The sequence below is a fragment of the Parasteatoda tepidariorum genome, chromosome 2, assembly GCF_982258835.1.
Source record: "Parasteatoda tepidariorum strain Cologne lab strain chromosome 2, Ptep-v5.0, whole genome shotgun sequence".
NCBI lineage: Eukaryota > Metazoa > Arthropoda > Arachnida > Araneae > Theridiidae > Parasteatoda > Parasteatoda tepidariorum.
This window is the reverse complement of record NC_141756.1, coordinates 10,534,528-10,557,205: the sequence shown is the minus strand read 5'-3', so window position 1 is coordinate 10,557,205 and position 22,678 is coordinate 10,534,528. Positions and strand designations below refer to the sequence as shown.

At 25.4% G+C, this 22,678-nt stretch overlaps 1 protein-coding gene across 1 annotated transcript; it reads right to left on the bottom strand.

Moving 5' to 3' along the window:
• Positions 1–1,047: 1,047 nt before the first annotated feature.
• Positions 1,048–22,462, bottom strand: fal (SAM and HD domain containing deoxynucleoside triphosphate triphosphohydrolase falten). The gene is made up of 12 exons (XM_087156450.1): positions 22,254–22,462; positions 21,805–21,875; positions 20,521–20,681; positions 18,333–18,528; positions 15,060–15,188; positions 14,924–14,956; positions 12,992–13,156; positions 10,825–10,967; positions 10,695–10,745; positions 6,879–7,125; positions 5,081–5,224; positions 1,048–1,422 (listed from the first exon to the last, which is right to left on the bottom strand). Exons 1-12 carry the CDS (start codon positions 22,285–22,287, stop codon positions 1,183–1,185), a joined length of 1,614 nt encoding a protein of 537 aa, XP_087012576.1. The 5' UTR covers positions 22,288–22,462; the 3' UTR covers positions 1,048–1,182.
• Between the last annotated feature and the right edge of the window lie 216 nt (positions 22,463–22,678).

Sequence of the window (22,678 nt, the reverse complement as noted above, 5' to 3'; positions counted from 1 at the left end):
AACATTTTACGTGTGTATGAATTGGAAAATTCTTTTAAGAGATTTATTCTATCATACTTTTATAATCTGCAAGTTTTAGCAGTAAATAATACAATATTTAAAAAAATAATAAAAATCAATAGCAATAAAATCATAAATAGTTAAAAACCAAAGATAGTTAATAAAAATCATAATACTATCTTTCGATTCGTAAATTTTGAACACCAGTATAAAACAAGTAATACTACTACTTAAAATGTATTTTGTTTTGACCTGATAATTTAAATATTATCATAAGTTTTTCATGATTAAATGTTACTTTTATTTTTCCTTTACTGAACTGGATAGCCGGCTTAACCCGACATTAAGGACAGATGACCATTACCAAGTTTTTTTTTTTTTGTCAAACAATTCTCTTCTCACATTCTTTTTGCCCAAAATATGTTGAGTTTATGAAGCTTAAATTATGCCTAAACATTTCTTGTTTCCATATTCATAGTATTTTTACTTCAATACAAAAAAACTATGACCATCTATCCTAGACTTACTCTAATAGTTAGAAATTTATGTACCTGTACAAGCACTTAGTTACTATCTCATGAAAAAAAATGCATAAAAAATATAAATGCTAAATAATATATTTGGTTTAAAAAAAAAATTCTTAAAGTACAATGACGGCAAAACAAATACTTTGTTGAAATCACATTATGCTCATGACTTGTGCCATTTTTATAAGCAGCACTTGTTTAGAGACCCAAAAATGTATAATAAGAAATATATGTTATTTGTAAATATAATTTTTACAATTCCAAATAAATAAATCAATATATTAATATAGATATATATACATATATATTTTAGTATAAATAAAAACAAAAGTGAAGGAAAAGATAAAACAATTGGGAAATAATTATAAATAGCACTAAAGCAGTCAAATGTATAGAACTTAAAATGAAAAAAATAATAATAAGTTTGAAACATCCTTTTACATAAATTACCTTCTCTTATACCCTTTCTTACTTTATATACCATCATCATGTTTTCCTTTTTTGTCTTTCATATTATGCATCAACAGCACTTTGGCATGCATATGCAGGAAATAACATACATGGATTTTGTGATGTGTGCTGATCAGCATTTTTATTGATTACTTTTTACTTTTCGTAACTTTTCTTACAAAAACTGCTTTTTTATTTTATACTATTATTTCCCATTCCCATTAGCATGAAAAAAGTTAAAGAATTTATCCAAACACCGCCTAGCAACTTGTATAGCGAAAGGATCATTACGACGGCATATTACATGAGCTTGAATTTCTTCAAATGATTTTGGCAATAAGGCTGAAGTTTCAAAGAAATTTTTGGTCAAAACTAGGTTTTTAGAGTAGAAGTGGACTGAATCAACAGGATTTTTATCCTTCTTTCCCCAGTTTATTGAAAGAACCTGTAAATAAAGTGAAACAAAATCACATTCTTTAACACTCTATTTCTATTTAAAAATATTAGAAAATTTGATCAATAAGAACTGCAACCAGAAAAAAAAATATTACGAGTTTAAAATATAATTAAATTTCAAATCTATCATCGATCATCAACATTATCTACGAATTCTATACAGTAAACTTTACATTCTATACATTATTCAAGACAATATCATACGTCCAAAAATACTTTGAAATAAAGCTTAATATCAAATCCCAATGTCAAGAAAAAATATATTTCAGCATTGAATGCAATACATCATTTCACAATAATAATTTCAGATAAACATGTATTAAATAATAAAATATCTGAATTAAAAGAGCAGCAAATGCTAAAAAAAATATTTTTAAAATTATGAAATTATTATAATATTAATAATTTTCCAATTAATTCTTACCTTTTGAATTAAATAAAACATTTAATAAAAATACGTATGTAAAGAATGTAAAATTTCAGAAATAAAAAATTATAAAACTCTGTAATCATATTTTTCAAGTAAATTATTTTTAAAAAAAATTTTTAATTTAAATTTATAATTTACTAAGTAAAGATATAAATTTCAACCTTAAAATTTTATAAAAATTCATTACTAAATTTCTACATACTAATATAATTATTTGTAGTGTTTTTAATACTAAACCTGTCTGAAGCATAACATATTTTAACTTAAGAGGTAGAACTGCCAAGGATAACCATGTATGAGAATTAATTCAACTTATTTGTTAACATGTCATTGTTCTAAATCAAACACGAGCACAATAGCTACTTTGCTTAAAATTTCAAATGCGTACAATAATTATAAAGAAATTTAGTTTTAAAAGTGTACTTGATAATTATTTATGATAAAAAAGTGATATATATTAAAATGAACAAAATAAAAAATTAATCCTTTGATTGAAAATCCTTTGAAATCTTTTGAGTGATTTTGATTTGATTAATTTTACTTCAAGTAGTTCATTCGGTGGACAAAATCTTATTCTAAAAAAACCTATTTCAAAATTAAAAAAATAAAATATCTGAATCTATATGCTCCGTTATCCCATTATACTGTTACAACATTTAAAAAAAAATAGTGAAGAAATTATTAAAAGTATAAAATCTAACCTAAAACTAAAATCATTGATACAATAATTGTAATTTATGTTAAAATAATAATGATTTTTAGAACATTTATTTAAAAAGATTATTAAGCAAGAGAAAAAGATACTCTTTTTTGTAATTTACTTTTAAAAGTGTGTCTTTGATCTTTAGAAAATAAGTTTAAAAAATACATAGGAAAAATATTTCTTTAACAAGATAATTTAGCAACAAAATAATGGAGTATCTGTTTTCCCCATACATTTTTAATGTATTAGAAAAGTTTAATGAACAACTAAGTTAAGAGAATATTCTTTGTTCTAAATAGAAAGAAGTTTAAAAAAAAATACTTTGCATTTATTTTAAGTAAGGATTTTCAAAAGAATTTTTTTTTTATTTAAAAATACTATTTAGAAAGAAAATAAGAATCTTTACTCAGGTAGACTTCTATGATAATAATAAAACAAAAATGAATGGTTAACTAAATAAAAAGTGTAGCCTTTAATCTTTAAACAAAATGGGATAAAAATACATTACATTTTATTTTATGACATTTTATTATTCTCTTACTCTATTATCCATAGATGTGAAATATAACATGAAGATAATTTTTGTCCTCATAATGAGACCACTTGACTGTTGGGTGAATCAAGAGCGAGTACTTTTTAACCTTCTTTTTCTCTTTGTTACTTTAATGAAAATAACTGACGTGAGAATTTTAAAGTCAAAAATCTTGAAAAATGTTGGTTAACTGAGCTGCATATTATTGTACAACAAAAATTTGATGACCTTATACATTTCTTATGTAAGCACTATACGTTTACCATACTTATATATTTCACATGTTGGAATTACAATTGTTTTATTTATTACATAAATGAAACTATAGAATGTTCACCATTTCCTCAAAACATCATATTAATCCTGATTATTCCATTTTATTCCCTCTAATTTTAGAAAGAATATAATAGAATAACCGACTTTCAAAACTATCTAGCAAATAAATAAAACACATAAAAACACAACTTCATCAACTTTCACAGCAACAATCATAAAATAATGATTACATAGAGTTATTTATTATAAATTAATGCATCCTTTCCTGCACTATTACAAAATTATTAAAACTGTTTGACAAGGCAAAGTTCTTTATCACTTAAAAAATTTTGATAAAATCATCAGATCTTTTTAAATTTATACTGCTCTTCTTTAATTGCAATAATGCATGAAAAATTGAAAATTCAAGCCAAAGTATGAAAGCTGGTTAAACTTATCATCGTAGGTGTTAAGTTGAAATAAAATCGGAAAGACGAAAAGAGTGGAGCATATTTTTTTTTTAAAGTTTTTTAATTTAAATTTTTATTCCCAATTTCTATTTTATTTTTTGACTCTATAATATGGGTAAAATCATTTACCATAAATGTTTTTCAAAACTCTTAATGCCAGAAAAAATATCCATATTTTTACAAGATGCAGTACTGTTGTAAAATATATGTTAGATTAAAATTTAAACGTCTTTTTTCTATACTTTGATAAACCAATAAAATAATTAATACACAGAAAGGATACAAAATAACTCACTTTTTTCGAGAAATCAACTGAATTAAATTGTAATAAGTTTTATCAAAAGTTATTATTATTTATACATTTTTAACGCATTTAAAACCATTCAAAAATTTAACTTTTAATAATTATGTAAAAATGTATACAATTTTGTACAGTTTCTACTAATTGAAAAACTGGAATACTAAAATAGTTTTAAGTTTAGCAAAGCCTTGTCAAAAAATTATGCTATTTATTTTGCTGGGCTGCTAATCTTAATACTTCCAAACCTTTCAACTTTCCTCTCTTGCCTGCATAAGTATAAAACATGAATCTACCAGAAAAGAGAACTCATTTGAACTCTCGCAAGTCACCCTTCTTTTTTCTCCAAAATTACTGAATGAGAGGAAGTGCATGACAGTGGTGACTCTGATGTTCAGGACAGAGAAAAATGGGGAAATCAGTGGTCGGAAGAAGCGCACTACAAGTAGTGAAACTTTGGTAGTCACTACTTTTTTGTAGTTTGTAGTGTAGTGAGTAGTGCGATACAAAAAAAAAACCAGTTTGTAGAGATTCCTGGCACCTACTTTTTACGTGAGCTTAGTAGCCTGTGACTGTTTAAAAAAGAGTATTTGTAGTTAACTATATTTGCAACAAAGTAATTGTAATTGTAAAAAACTATAATAATGTAGTTTTTACGACCACTGGGAGATGTTATCTCAATAGATTTAAATAACGAAATAAAATTGAGAACAGAATTAAATTAAAATAATTATTCTTAAAAATGATGCATTATATTTTACTTTAAATAATGATTTTTGAATAACAAATAAGCTTAGATATGCATTGGTAAAACTTAGTTTGGCACTTACACATAAATTTTGAAACCATTTTATATCGAGTATGTAATAGATATTTTTGAATCATCAAATCTATCCTACTTCATTAGAGTTTAGTTACTTAAAAAAAATCCCATAGTAATTTTTCCTCCCAATACTTACAGAAACACAAATATCATCTGGTTTCAAGAAATTGCAGTCTGTAAGATTTAAGTTTTCTTTTGCAGGATCAGAATTTATAATTGATTGCATCACAGCTTCATTGGCAGATAACAAAAAAGAAGTAATACCATGATGAATTTCTCTCTAATATAAAAAATGACACATTTAAATAGTTTAATATAAATAATTTTCTTAAAATAATATTACACAATACAAAATATTAAATGAATTATTTAGAATAAAACAATTTTTTCAGTGAATTTGTTCGGTTTAACAGATTATTGTAGTAATTTATGAGAGAAAGTAATAATTGTAAGATACTTGTACTACATAACCATTTCAAAAATAAAGTTTAAAAAAAATTTAAAGATTATTTTAAGAGTGAGCTAGTTCATCCAAACCTTAAGTTTCTTAAAATAGAAAATTAATAAGCTTTTAGCCTATCTATCAATAAAAAAATTACATTTCACACAAAAATAAACTTATATTCATAATAAACTTCTTGTAAGCATAATTCCTTTTGTCAAATTATTCCAGATTTTAGATGAAAGAAATATTCTTTGAGAAAAATGAAACCCTTTTTATTCATTTACCTTGTCTCAAAAAGTTGCAAGATATAAATTTAAAATTTTTGTCAAAACGGCTAGTACATAAAGAGCTTAAATTTTATCTCTCAAAATATAAGAACCAATAAATAGGAAACATCAGATTTTTTTCAGCATAAAAATAACTAAAATTATCGGGAAAAAAACTTTAAGTTAATGTATATTTTGCTTATAAATAACTTCCTGAAAATTAAACTGCCAAAGACTTGTAATAATTAATTAAACTGAAATTTACAAATTTATAAAGGATAATTTTTATTATAATTATTCAGAGCGGCATTAAGAGATACCACTAAAAATAAAAAAGATATGTAATGATTTCTTATTTTGAAATAAAAATCTATACAATATTAGCACTATGTACAAATTAGCACTATGTAAAAATTTAAGCAGGATCACACAGATTGTGTTGATAATATTTTGTGTTGATAATATTTTATGTTAGTAATAACATGTATGTATGTCTTTGAATATCCCGATCCTCTCGGTGTTTAAGTCGAATATGGATGAATGTGAGAATGAGCATCCTTCAAAAAACATTATTTTTACAACAAACATAATCATAAAAAAAGATAAGACATTCTTTACTGAGATAAGAAATGTGTGTTACTAAAAAGTTTACTTAAATTTTTCTAAACAAAAATTAATAAAACTATGTGCATTTTTTTTTCCAGTTTTTATTTAGCAATTTCTACCAAATAGAGATACTGTAACAAGTTTAATTTTATCATAGAAAAAAAAATATCTCCCGAAAAAAATATTACATGACAGAAATAATTTCTTGAAAAATATACACAAAAAAAAGTTTTGTTAATATTAATGAGTAATAAATAAATAACCTTCAGAGGTAAGTATTTTAAAGAACTTTGGGTAAAGCATAACTTTGATATACATTGAGATTTTCGGATTGATTGCCAATATTTCTTTTTTCTAAAAAAATACTTTTATAATATCTTCAACAAATAAAGAAGAAATAAAATTACAAACTAATTTAAATTTAAGAAAAATTAGGAATGACAAGAGAAATTAAAGAATATTTGTTCTTTCGTAAAATAGAAATCCAAAATTAAATTCTAAAATAATTTAGATCCTAACTAAAATCCATAGTAGACTGCCTTAATATTTTACTAAAAATATAAATTAAATTATCTATTTTTTACAAGAAATAGAAATTAAATTATCATAATTCTTACTTCACTAATATAATGAGGCAGAATTTTCATTCCAATATGCTTGTAGAAACCACAGTCTTTACAAGATCTCCGTTCAATTGCTTCAATTATGTTAGATGCAGGTTTAACAGACTGTTCGGGTGAAAATTTCATAGATGAAAACACTACTTCGTCAGTCAAAATGCAATACTTTTTCAGAAAATCTTGAAGCCCTTCACTCAAAGGTTGTGCAGCAGCAATACTCCAATTCCAAAATTGCAATACCTCTCTAAAGAGAGAAAGGAAAATATTTTAATATTACAAAGCATAGAAAGCATCTTTTTCATGTTAAATAAGATCAAAATTTCAAGAAACTAATATATTTATATAATTAAATAATAATGAACAAAAATCTTTTGTTTTAATTAGATTTAGTTTGTCATTAGAGATTCTATGTCATTAATGCGATAATTTTTAGAGAAAGATTTTCCAAAATCATTTGGAAAAGAATAAATGAACAACATGTGATCTTTTGATATTGTGATGTAATAAATTTAACTGAGCTTAGAAGTAAATTATAAATATTTGCTTCAAATTTAAACTAACACCCTTCAGAAATATGTTTGTTCCTCAAACACAAGCAAAGCTGGTTTGAATATGTTTGAAATTCTTAGTGAAAACTGATTATAAGTCTTGATGCAAATGATCGTTATTTAACAATACTGCCAATTAGATTAATTAACCCTAATTTCCCTGATTATTAACAATATCGTAAAAAAAAACTTTTTCAGTTTTTCTATATATGCAATAAAAAACTATTGTGGTCACAGTGTGCGATTTAGCATTACAATCAACGAAGCTTATTATATATTACTTCAATAATTACAAAATAACAAAATGAAACTGTTTCAGTTTTATTATTCATCTCATATAAAACGCTTGATTACTTTCGCCAAAGCACAATTTTATTTGCAAAATTTACCATTTCATTGCATTTGGCTAAGTAGCAAATGATTAGTGCGGGCCCTGTATACACATATACACTTATACATACAGGGGGTGGACAAAATAATGGAAACACTTCTATACTGACAAATTTTTTAAATTTCTCAAGAAATACTTACATTTTATAATCTCAGAAGTGTTTTGATCATGCGATATCTCATACTTATCAATGAAGTTTAAAACTTTTTAGAGGTTTGAGGGACAGACAATAAATTATATACATATGGAAAATAGTGTTTTTGCACATACTGTGCCAAAAAATGCAGCAATAAGTTTGTAACTCATAACAATAACTTTGGTTATTATATACGATAATTGCATGAAATTTTGTAATCCTACATTAAATATTTACGGAAATATGAACATTTTTATAATAAAAAAACTAATTTTTTTGCCTTACGTTTTTTCACTATAACTTTAAAAATATTCAATAAAATTTAACAAAATTTTTAGAGCAACATAAAATTAATTAAAAAATTTTATTTTAAATTTGAAAAAAATTCTTTGAAGCCTGTGCATATATAAGTTATTAAAGTAGTTCTTTTATACCGTGCATGCACAAAAAAAATTTAAACAAATTGTTTTTCATCATTTCTCAGTATTTTGCAAGTAATGAAAAAAAGTCAAATTTAAATATCTTAAAATTTTTAAATGCTACTTTTATGCTTTTTTGTACCTTTAAAACAAACTCAAAATGATAAAGGGGCTTCTATAAATATTATTTTGTATCATAAAAATTATTTTGCATCCTCCTTGCAAAAAACGTTCATAAACCAAAATATGATTAAAGTATAAGGAAAGAAAACAAAAGAAAAGATACTTTAATGGTTGATGATCCCCAATAATGAGGTGTCATTTTCAATAAATCTTGTTTAATGGTGTAAAATAAATTTTGCGAAAGCGTCATATCTATTTGAGATTTCTTTTAATAAATACTTAAACTTTTCAGAAAAAGGCATGAAACTTTTTACATTTTTAAGATATTCAAATCAGATTTTTTTTTATTAGTTGCCATACACGATTTACTATAAATTAAGAAAATAAATTAAAATTTTTCCTGTTCATATGCAGTTTAAAGGAACTATTTTAATTACTCATATCTTGCGACAATTTTTCTCAATCTTTAAAGTAATAATTTTGTAATTAATTTTAAATTACTCCAAAAATTTTGTTTAATTTTATCGAAGTTATAGCAAAAAAACTAAGATAATAAAATCAGTTTTTCATAAAAATGTCCACATCTCCATAAATATATATAAGTGAGGATTACGAAATTTTGTGCAATTATTAGACATAATGACCAAATTAATTATTATAAGTTTTAAATCCATTGCTACATTTCTTAGCATAGGGTGTTTAAAAACACTATTTTAGATTAGTAACTTATTGTCGGTCCCTCAAATCTCTAAACTTTGTTGTTAAGTATGAGAAATCGCATATACTATACACTTTTAAATTTATAAAACGATTATTTAAGTATTTTTTTTAAAAAGATCAAAAAAAGTGTTAATAGAGAAGAGTTTCCATTATTTTGTCTAACCACAGTATATTTTTCTGCCTCTGGGAGCCATCGAAATGATCAGCGCTAGGTAAATGCACCAAATAAAACATTTAATCCACTATTTGAAGTGAAGGAAAAAGTTTTGTATATAATAATGACATTATATTTGAATAATTAATATTTGAGTTTAGGCATTTTAATACATAGATAATAACATTGCATAGATGATCTGACACTATCTTTGTACCTTTTTGAATGATTTATAGTTCGTTATGAAGTTGAACATAATAATGTAGAAGTAGAATAGGTAAATTTTTTATTACTCACATTAACTCACTGTTTAAAAAAAGGAAATATGCATATTTATAAAATTGTGTTTAAATAAAAAAGAATTATCACATAAAAGGAAATATGGAGCTAAAAACTTTTTAATACAGTAAATTATTTGAGCTTTTTGCTTGGAAATTACTGGTATAGGTTTTAACAGCATATAATGTAAATGTAAGATTTATAAAACTTGAAAGTATGTACAGTTAAACCTGTCTATCTCAAAAACCTCTATATCTCAAAATTTCTAAGATTCTTTTAATTTACTATTTAAAATTAATGTATTTTCCACGTCCATCTCGAAACTTTTTCATTCAAAACCTCAGTTTCTCGAATTTCTAATAATCGAGCACAAATGTTAAAATTTTTTTTATGAAAATAGATATATGTGGTTTGCAGAAATGCCTGTATTTTTCTATTAAAAACAATTAAAGCACTTTTAATCGAATTTCTTAATTAAGTTTAATTTTTTAAACTACCTGTATAACTGGAAACCTCTTTATCTCAAATTTTTCGCTTATCCCGTGAGATTCGAGACAAACTGGTCCGACTGTAATTAGACTAATATATTTAATATGAATAAAAGTTTATAAAATTATTAAATTTATTTAGTTTTTTTATAAAATATATATCTCATAAAACAGTTTGTTTTAATTTAATCAATTACACATTTAAAAAAAACTTAAACTTAACAAAAAAACTTAACAGCATACATGATCCATGAGGATCAGATCCAGTTAGTTCTGATCCATGAGGATCAGAACTAACATATTGTAAAGTTCTGATTTGAAGCTAATAATTTTGAAAATTAAACCAATTTTATAATTAAATAATAATCTTAGAGGAATAATCTAATTTAAGATTAAAATTGCTGTTAATGATTGTCAAAAGATAAAAACTGAACAACAATTTATAATCTGATTAGATTTCAGATATCTAATGTGATTCACATTTTGTTCAGTTAAGAAAGAAAAGTAATAAAAATCTAATAAAAAAATATACTAAATAAATAAATATATATTCACCCAGAAGGTCCAAAACATTTGCCATCAGATAAAATAAGAGCATCGATTATCCTGAAAATTAATAAAAATAAAACATTAGAAAACAATAAAAATATTATAAATTGATTTATTTAATTAAAAAAGCAAGTACATTCTTTCAATCGTTGTAAGTATTTTATGCTGGTATGCCATACGATGCAAATTACTCCTTGTTCGAAACACATTATACACAGACTCTAGCCTGAAAATACAAAAACTTTGTTTATTCTTCAGTAAACAATCTAACACTAAACACTTAATTTAGACACTAAAAACAACAGAACTTTAAGTCCCATTATTGAGTCAGAAATAGGTATCTGATATAAAAAAATACATTATCACAACAACAAATAGGTTACAAAATTATTTAAAAATTTAATATGGTAAAAAAATTTCTTGCATTTGAAACAGCAATTGCTATGTTTCTAGAATGACAAACTTATGGTTTTATGTAGCATCTAGCTCATCACAGAATTTTAATAAGAAAGTAGACTTTTCTTTTGTTTAATGCAGCTTAAATAATTTAGTAATAGGAACTAAACACAAAATGTATTTCAGACACAAATTTAAACATACTTTCAGATATTACTCATTATTCTAAAGCAGATTTGAAACCAGTTGTAATTGACTATTTTAAAACAAGAAAGTGTATTACGTTGAGGCAAAATTATCTGCCATCTATGAAGCAGTGATTCTGTTAGGGTTTTTTTCCAGACAATACAATTAACTCTTTCACTGTTAATTTAATAAAATTTTGTAACAAAAATCATATTTACATTTGACACATTATTCTTAAGCAATACAGGAAAACAGCGCAGTCATTTCTCACTCTAATGGTTGCACTTTAACTTTTTGTAGAAACTAGTAAATACAAGTCAATGATTTATCTATAAATCTCCGCTTTTGTTTAATCAAGGTACTAACATTACAAAGCACTAACAACAGGTTAACATCACAAAGAAACTATTTCTATTAAAACACTAACAGATATTATTCAGCCTTTATTTACTGCAGAATTGTGTTACTTATTCATTTTATTCCTGATGGTGGTTTTCTCAATTATCAGCAGATGGAAGCGCAATAAGAGGAGGCTTTTCTAACTTTCTTCGGAGGATACAAATGCATTAATTTATTCTTACCTGTGATGTAAGTTAATTTGATACAACTTTATTTAAAGTTTAAAAAATAATTTTCTTATGAATGGTTAAAGTTAAGGATAGTATGTTACGAAAAAAAATTCATTAAAAAATGCAAATAAAGTTGAAAATGAGTGTGAAGATAACGCAATTCCCTTGATGGTTGTGTAAAAAAATAAAAGTATTTCTAAATGAATTTCAGTAAAATTTCTATCTTTATGTGAGACTTTATGAGTTCAATTGAAAAATTAATTTTATGAGTTGTCATAAAATTAATTACAAAAGCATAATATTTAAACTAAGATCATGCAACAGAAATTTAATTCAGACATGCAACAGAAGCAATAGATGGCAATTGAATCAATCGTTATACTATTAGGGTTGCTTACTTATCTACCATGGAAAATGCTACACAAAATAGAATGTTCAAGAAAAATGCATAGACATAAATAATTTTGAAACTTCAGCAAAGATTTTACTTAAACAGCTTTTTTATGCAATCATTTAAAAATAAAGATTGTTTAAGATTTGGGAAGCAAAACTTTTTCTTAAAAAAAAGATACATTAAAGATTATCTCTTGGGAGCCCCAATGAATTCATTTTTTAAAGGAATTGGTAAAAACTTAATTAAACCTTAGAATTAAAAGAACCATTTCAATTTGCCTTTAAACGCAGTATGCCTGCAAGTATTTGCAAAGTATATGTATAATATTTTTTAATTAAAAGATATTTAAAATTTTGGACACATTGTCACTTTTAAAAGCATTAAAATTATGGTAGGTTATTAACATTCTCTATTAAAAAATATAGTTTGATAGTTTATTTTCTTTTACTAAACATAAAAATCAATATCTGTCACTTTTACATAGATTTTTGAACAGTATTTGTTTAGAACATGGTACAATTAAGAAAACAATTTCTTAACAAAAAAAAAAATTTAAATATCAAGAAATTTAAATCTTTAAAACCTTGTATCAGTACCTCTACATTTTAAAACGTAAAAGAGTTTTTAAAAAAAATGCTATGAAAGCTTAAGAACTACATGTTTAAAGAAATACATAAATAATAAGTGCACATACATACTATAGATATAAAATTGCTGTTTGAGTTACTTAAAAAAAATCAAAATCAACATTTTTTTACCTTATCTCTAAAACAGATTTGAAACTTTCCACCCACCGGAAGAACTGTAGCAAACTGTATTAAACGTTCATACTCAAAATTACAAGGCAAACCCAAATAATGACAGTCTCTAAGGAAATAATCCCATTTGTCAACATCTAATCCAGAGTCATCATTATTCACAATCTATAACATGTAAATAAACAGAATAAACATAATTGCTACTTGGAATATTTTTTCGATTAAAAAAAAAGGACTACTCAATGGGCTAGTTCTGAGACACAAAAATTACATACTGGTTAAAACAACTGACTTGCATTTTTAGTTGAAAAAAATAACTTTGTTTAAATATCAGAGACAATGACCTAACCTGGTTGCAATTAAACATCCTTTTAATAATGATTCTGAGCACTTGGCTAGCAGACTAATAAGAATAAATTACTTTAATTGTGAGAATGATTTTAATACATACAGCATTACAGTCGTGTTTTTTAATAAATTTTAAAATAATTTTTAATAATGTTCTGAGATTAAAATGCTATTTACCTTGAAAAATCTCGTAATTCTAGTATTATAATTCCAACATCAGCATTTTTAATAATGTGTTAATTATAAACACATAAATGTAAACAAACATATTTAATAAAATGTAAATTATAAATACATTTCTTAATGTATATTTGATGGACTTGCCTCACCAAGGGTGACAAAGTATGAGAACTGCCTTGCTCACTAGTGGTTGTGGCCTAAACGCAAACAGAGCACACTAAAAAAAAACGTGTTTCCTTCATTTCCCCCGGCTTTTCAGCAGTTGAAGCTAGGGCTCGATTAACAATTGTTGTGCATTCTTAAATTGTAACTCATTCTTAACTATAATACAAAATATGTAAAGATTAACCTAGATTTCACTAAATATTTGTCTTTGTTTGCTAAACATGATGCCAGACAGCATTAATCATTTCTTTACCTTATTATTTATTTTTTAATTACCTTTATTGTCACGCAATTTCTTAATGGAGCGTCTAACCATATGTAATAATATAGGCGAATATGACGTGTAGCTTTATATTTGTGAGCAAATGGCATATTTGATTGTTAATGAATTATTTATTTTGCTAATGAATGAAAAAGAAATGTATTTAGGAAATTAGTAATAAATTTAAAAAAACATGCTGAAAACAATGTTATTCAATTATTAATGGTGATAAACTCCCTTAATTAAACATATTTTTTCCAGATTAATAGCTATGCAATAAAATAACTGTCAATTTTTTTTAAATGATGTTAAGTTCAAAATTTAACAAGATTAAACAAGATTTTAATTAAAAAATTATAATTTAAAATTAAGGCAACTAACAATTTTTTATTAATATAAATCAAAAATAATAGTCATTAAATATAATGCTCCTAAAAAAATGATTAAATTAAGTATTCATGTAAAAAAGATATATTAATATTATAACTTAAGTTATTAAAAGAAAACAATTATATAACACATAGTTTAATTTTAAATTATGATGACACGTTGATTAAGGCACTGCTCAATCATGTGAAAGACAATAAACGTTCAGATTCAGGTTAGCAAGTACTGGCTTATTTCTGAAGTAATAGCTTGCCTGTGAAATTGATAATACTGATCACATTCACCATCCTCTCATAGGTTATAAAATTATGCAGCCTTAACTTCCAGAACTCTCATTGCCCAAAAACTATCAGGTTGTGTGTGTTTATCAAGCCTGTTGCGGAAATGCATTAATATTTTTAATTAGATTTTCTTTAAACTTCAATATAAACATCGATATTAAAAATTGCAACAATAATAACAATAATGGATCAAAACCAAACACGCAACAAAATTATGAAATCAGAAATATGCATGAATTACAATAACTCTAGTGAATTTAAATACAGAAACTTAAAACTTTTTTAATATAATGGAAACATTTCAATTACCTGATGAAGAAATGCTCTATTGGGATCTGTGGGCTATAAAAGACAACTGAATGTTAGCTGCAACTAATGGGGTCATCAAAAAAAAATTTCTTAAAAAGTTATATGATTACTTTAAAAATAATGCAATGAAAGGTACCTTTGTCCCAATGATATAATCTTTAACTAAATTTATTTCCTCAGGTCCTATACCATAGCTATTAAGAAGAGGATATAAGTTGTTCTCTTCAATCAGGTAGTCAATCATATTGGCAGATACAATTTCATGCTGAAAAAAACAAAGCAAAGATATTTGTGAAAATTGCTGTTTCAGTAGAACTCAGAATGTACTCCGAATTCGGGAACAATAACTTCCGAGCATTAACACCATTTCACCTCTCTCTCTTTTTTTTCCTATGTCAATAAACTAAATTAGGTCTAGTATTTAGAGCACCCACCTACATTCTAACCAAGAAATATTAATGTTTCTACTCATCCCTTCCCCTCATAGATATCATATTTTTATTACTTTTTTTATAATCTTAAGAAAAGCAACCAAATCAAGTAGCTATTGTTTAAGGGGTGTTTATCTGTCAAAATGCGTCATCACATATTCTATATTTGTTCCCTTTAATAACATGCTTCTCTAGGACCTCCCAACATTCTCAGGTCCTGATTGAACTGACCAGTGAAAGAAATTCCTATCTCCCTTCACACCCCTGCATGCTTATCAATCGAACAATAGGAAAGGGTAATTTTGAGGTCACTAGTAGCTTAAAACGCGGCATGGTTAAATTCTTTCTTTATTTGCTTCTCATTCAGTGAGAAATTGTAAAGCAAAATGCTGCAAAACGTAAGCCCTTGTCCCTGGCTAAAAAAAATCAGCATTACTGAAAAATCTAAGTAATTTGTTTGCACGAAAAATGATCTAGCAAAATCATTAGAACTTGCATGATCTTCCCTTAAAATGATTCTTTGCCAAGAGAATATCATCCAATCAAAATGGCATTACTTGGGGAAAATGCTAAATAAAGGGAAAACAGTAAAAACTTCATCAAACAAATTAAGAGATAGAACTGGGAAGAACTGCTAGAAAGCTCATTGTCATCTTTGAAATTTAAATATAATAAGCAAGTAAAATCTCTTAAGTCAAAGTTTAAACTTAAGTCAAAGTTTGACTTAAAGTAAAATCTTTAAGTCAAAGAAATGAAAGCTTTGGCTCCTTTATTAAAATTAAAAAGTTACATCGAAGTTTTAGTATGTGTTTATCTTAGTTTCTATACATTTTTACTAATTTTTACTTGAGGGGTATTTTCATAAACCTGATATTGCAACTTCCCTCCCATATTTAACAATGTTTTTGTCCCATGAACAATGCTAAATCAGAGTTGCACATTTTTTTTATTTAAATTTATTTTGTTAAGCAAAACTTCTCCTAACTAATAAAAAAAACATCAAAATTATTTTTTTTAAATGTAAATATCAATATAAAAATATTTTTGCAGTATATAAAATTTTTTACCTAATTCAAACTGACTCAAGAGAGTTTTAAGCAATTTATCTGCACATACAAAGAGTACATAACTGCCTTGAAAATAAGATGTAATATTGCATAAACATCGTTCATTATATACTTATATCATTACTACTTATATCATTATAGTAGAACCTCCATTATCTGAGCAAGTGTATAAAACTCAACTTGCTCACAAATTTAACATCTTTTGAAATAAAAAACAACAGTACGTTTCTTAAATAATAAAAATAAAATAAAGCTATGTTTCACAGCTGAACAAATTTAAAAAGGAAATCAACTACTCGTAATAAATTTCAGAAAGGAAATATAATTTATTTAACAATTTCTAAAATTAAACTAAATGATGTACTTTAAAAATAACACGAATCTCAAAAATTTATTGTATTTTTTAAATTTAATATACATTAATTTGCTAATTTTACATTACTATTCCTTAAAATATTCTGTTACTCTTTGTTGCAAAAGTACATTGTTACAAAAGGACAGTCTGATAACACATTGCATCTGGTGTTCAATAGAGCCCCACAGCCACTGAAAACAAACCATTGTTCGCCGCTATTGACTTCCCAGGGTGCAATATTTCTTGGAAGTTGAATGTTTTCGGGGGCAGTAGAGCCAGACAATGAATTAAAAAGTATGGTCTTTCTCGTGGCTTACACAGAAGGAAAAAAACAGGCTTTGTTATTGGCTCGGTTAACAGGAAACTCCGTGAATTGAGGTTCTACTGTACTTCTGTTTACATGGCTTCAAGACAGAATTATTTCGATCTTGAAACCACCAAAACAAAATACTGTATTGCAACAAAATAAACAAAAATATAATTTTCAAAGGAAAACCCAGCATATTAAAGTTTATATTCATTACAGAATGTGCATATACTATAGAATAATGCTCACTATTTTAAACCTATTAATTCATATCATAACTAAGTTACTTAAAATTTATTGAACATACTGTGTCACCTATTTTTTAGAAAATACTTGCAGAGTTCGCCCTAAGAATAAAGAAAAAAGCAGGGTGTCTCCTCACAGAAAAGGGCACTTTCAATTTTGAAAGGGCACTCACTTAACACAATAAAAAATTATCAAATTGTGTAATATAATGTAATAACTTCATTTGATCTTCAACAATTTTTAAATTACCCTTTTATACTATTATATATCACCAAAAAAAGAGAAAAATTTGCAATTTATAAAAAAAAATTAAAGGTATGCTAAAAGGCTATTTTGGAGAAGAAATTGTTCTAAAAAAAATTATTAATTAATAAATAACTTGAAAGCTTTTTTCTATAATTGAAACTGAAAATTATAGAAAATAGTTGAGAATAAAAATCCAGTTAAGAATAATTTTAACAAAGTAAATGTTTGTAATAGTAATCAGAACTAAACCTATAAACACAGATAAATTTACCAGTGTGCAATTAATATTCAAACAGTGAGCTATTTCTTTAAAATCGAATCTGAGTAAAAATGCAGTATTAAGTAATGAGACAAACTTTTACTAAAAAAAAAGAAGAAGCAAAGTGGGCATATTTATAGAGATCAAAGGGATGATAGGGCAAGCCGCCCTTCTAAAAACGTTTAGGGAGAAAGCCGATACTTATAATACAAATTTTTTGACAGTGAATATAATGAAGAAGTAATGAAGATGTTCAAAGAATCAAAGTGTAAACTGCAATTTTAAAAGAGGAATTTCCAAAAAGCATATAAATTATGATAATAAGACTTTCAAAGTCTTGAGAAAGGCTGTTCTCACGCCACATAACTTTCATCTTGAAATTCAAAAAACTTGCATTCAACCTTGATTATCTGATTAATTTTTTTGCTTAAAGATTCAACAGTTTATGGGTAAATTAAGGATGCCCACAAAAGAAACTCGAAAAATAAAAATAAATACCTTCCAAACTTTTCCGAGATTCTTCTTTCTTGAAACTATGTTGACAAATCTTTCCCATGTGTGAGAAAATGGTCCATGTCCTAAATCATGGCATAAGCCAGCAAGCTCAATGCATAAAACGTCAATATCTGAAATACACAGTTCTGGTTGTTTTTCCCGCAATTCTTGAGCAAATTTTCCAGCCAAAAAGCAAACCCTAAAAATAATTATAAGAGAATAAACTAGTTTGTTCAATATCAAAATTTAATTTTACATATTTTATAATGTAAAGGAAATGCGGATATTTTATAATACAAGAAATATTAACATTAAAATCAAATTTCACTAAGCTATAAAACATAATATATTTCCTCACTCAAGTTGATTCATAAAAAAAATGATTTAACATCAGATCAATAGAAGGGCTAGCCAATTTAATTAGAACCGAACACCTTTTCTTTTTTTTTTAAATATTGAATACCATTTACATTAGAGTGCTGTAATAGCTATAATTCAGATTCAATAATAAAGTTAAAAATATTTAATTAAAGTAAAGAAAAAAAATTTTTTTAACTGAAATAAGATTAGTATTATTTTAAAATTAAATAAAGTGATCTAAAAATTAAGAAGCTGTAAATCTATTACAACTTCCATAATTTTTTAACAATGTATCACATTTAGAGAAAATCTACATAGTAGAAATGCGTTTTTAAAGCATACTATTTTTTGCAATACATAGTAAAAAAATGTGGAGGAAAAATGCAGGAAAAAAGTATAGTTCTGCCTTAAACTCAGAATTGTCAATAAAAAGATCATAACTATGTAAAATTGTTTTTTTTTTTAATTATTGATAGATAGAAATATGGGGATTATTTCATAGATAACATTTTAATACAACCATTGTTGCATATTTAATGGAAACATTGTTAATACATTTAATAAACTCTTTTCAGTATAAATGAAAAAACTTTTTAGAATTCTTAGAGAAATATTTATAGCTTAAAAATATAATTAAAATAATTCTAAATTGACAACAATAAAAATTGTCTACGGTAGTTAGAGTTTACAATATTCGAGGGAAAACTCAGTTTTTGCCCCACCTTGCAATATCATATCAAGGGGGCTTTTCTAAATCTTTTTAAGTTTTAGGTTATAGAAAAACTGAAATTTACACACATTGAATTATTAAAATTTGCTTTGAATAAGATTTTGAAACTTTAAATAATGCTTTTTAATCAAAATAACTACATAATGACAAATTTTTATTACATTTGGGTAAAAATATAATAGTACAGCATCAGAATGTTTTTTTATCTTGTTCATTGTTTTCGATAGAGCAAATGAGGGGCTGTTATTCTAAGGGCATCTTATATACATTTAATAGTATATCATAAATTTGTTAAACCTAATTTTTAAAAAGAAACTACACACAATGTAAATTTCAAAATAGACATCCCAATCACTTTTTAGGTTAACCGGATAAAAGTTTGAAAAAGGAACGAAGTACATAACTAGAAAATGAAACGGAAGATTTTAGATTCTCTTCCCCTCTAAGGCCAGATGGCCCCCAATATCTTTGTCATTACCAATGAAATATTAAATATAAACAACATTTAGCAATAAAAATTTCAATAACAGTTTAAAACATCTTTAAGATAATTAAACAATATGCATTGTAAAAAATTTTTTATACTAATGGTTAAATTTTGATGACCTGTGCATCTTTTATTATGCATATATGACAATTTTATTTAATACAAAATTTTTTAAATATTTTTTGTTTTTTTTTTGTTTTATTGTAACACTCAATATTTTCTGCAAAATATCTCTCAATCAGAAAAAAAGTCTTTTTAAAAGAAGATCATTGAAACGAGTTTTCCATATTTATTTTTTCTATGGTTTTGGGAAGCAGATATTTAAAAACATGTTTTTCAAGAAAACAATAAAACATTAATAAAAAATGAAAGCTATTTTAATATTTAAACGTAATTTTAGAATGAAAATATTATTCTAAATCGGAATCTCTCAATAAAAAAAAATTTACAAAATATATACATTTAAAAGAAAAATAACAATTTTTACAACATTTTTAATGATTTTCTAGATCATGAAATAAACAAAATGGTTATTATAAATACATACTAAATTATATAGATCCAATATTGCATTAAAAAGCATTATACACTTAAAATAATTTAAAAATACAAACCCTAAACTATGATTAAATCTATTGTGAGTTGCCCCAGGATAAACATATTCTAAAAATCCTGTTTGTTTGATGTTTCGAAGTCTTTGAAATTGAGGAGTATCAATTATAGCAATACAAACAGGGTGTAGAGCAATTTGCCCATGAACAGGATCATTTATAATCTAAAACAAATTACTTGTTAAAATGAGAATGAGGGAATCAAAACTAAAAAATTCCATCAATAATACAATTTGTTTCATTAATAAATTGTTTTTACTATAGTATATCATGACATACTGAATACAAAACAAAAAAAATCAAAACAATAAGCTTTAGCACGTTAAGTACTGTACTCTAAAGGCGTTTTTAATAATCGAAACATGAATAATACGTAAGTATCAATGAACGAAAATTATGGGGTTTTTCTCTGATTGGCACCCGTTCACATCGACTAATACCATCAAAGCATAACTGAAATTGTCCACTGCTTAATTTAAAATAAACTTAAAAAAAATACTATATAGCAGCTTGTTTTGAGGTGAATACAAGTTTCTTCTTTGGCCCAATTCTATTATTTATGTATTTTTAATTTCTCTTGTACTACTGAAAGATCATCCCTAAGATTTGTGGGTACTGTTATACCAATATTTACTTTAAATTATTGATAAGAATTGTTTTGGTTGACAAGCAAAAAGAGAAAATTTTCATAATGATACTTGATCAGGCAATTAAAAAACTGCTAAGGAACTAAGTGTTACCACTTGTTTCTTTTACTAGTAATAAATTAAAAAATAAAAAAAACTATAGATCGACTTTTTTAGAGGTCACTCTTCATGCTTGTCCCATTTTATTGCATTTTTATTCAGTTTCTCCCATATCACTACCCAGTTGTCACCAAAATTTGGAGACCACTTTAAACTGAAATCTGCACAGCCAAGCTTAACTAAAAAACACAATTCTTTCGTGATAACAGTGCTTGTAAAATTTTTAGATATTTTCAACAGTTTTCAATATTAAATGACAAGTTTTAAAACTTCATACAAAATTTTTATTGAAAACAAATAAACTTATTACATGAATTTAAAACAGTAATCAAAAAGTTTAGGTAAAAAAGAAAATAAATGTTAACAATTGCAGGCTAGTGAAAAATCCCTTATAGGAAAAGTTCATAGTGATAGATGAATATAAAATTCATATATAGAAACACTCAATTATAAATATAAAATTTCTAAAAATTTAAGTAATTTTTATCAAATATAAAACCAAATAAATCACAACTATCAATATAAGTTTCAATTTGATTACCTTCATAGATTGCGACGAGTGTCGCGATTTCTTTGTGATAGATTCGAATGTCATGCTTTTTTTATAATCACCTGTAAATATACACTAAATTTAATTTTTTTTCTTTAAAAAAAAAAGTTTATTATGTCAAAATATATAAAGCTCATCAAAACATCATAAATTACTACAGTTAATTCTTCAAAATTAATTAAACAAAATGAGAATAATTCGACATGTAACATTCGAATATTATATACGTTATGCCAGTATTCATTGTCGTCTGCATACATACATTGAATCGAAAAAAGATGAAAATAAAATCAAGAAGAATACAAAAAATTTAAATTGGAAAAATATAAAGATTATTAAAACATAATTAAATATGAGTACAAGAATTTTCAAGAATGGCTAATTAAGAGAATAAAGAAAAAGCAGAGATTTTATAAGTAAAACTAGTTTTAATTACTTACATAGAGAATTATTTGATTTATAACATAAAGCCATAAGAGCACAAAGTAATTACAAAAAAACAGGAAATTTTCTGAAACTTTAACATGAATTGTATTAAAAAATTCAGCGCATAAAGCGAGTGACAACTGAAATTCAAAAACGATACTAAACAAAACCATAGAAACACTAACTTAATGTTGCCATACCAAGGGCGATTGAAGCAAATGTCATTTAACAGAACTTGCGTGTGAGTTGAGTTGTTTTAAAATTCAGTTTCATTTTCTCCGGAAGCGACGAAAAACCAAGAAAACATATGCATAAATATTCGGAGTCAAGGTCTATCAAATATTTATAGGCAAAGAATTCAGACAGTGATTGAATCACTTTTTGTTTACCAAGTCGATTCACTCAACTCCTCTCTTCATTTGATTCGTAGAACCTTGGC

Bases quoted from the DNA above. Each gene is read 5' to 3' on its own strand.
- fal (XM_087156450.1), bottom strand. From the start codon at position 22,287: ATGGCTTTATGTTATAAATCAAATAATTCTCTAT. The intron at 20,682-21,804 runs GTAATCAAATTG...AATTTGTTTTAG, and splicing joins ACTCGTCGCAATCTATGAAG to ATTATAAATGATCCTGTTCA. The intron at 7,126-10,694 runs GTGAATATATAT...TTCTCTCTTTAG, and splicing joins AAATGTTTTGGACCTTCTGG to AGAGGTATTGCAATTTTGGA.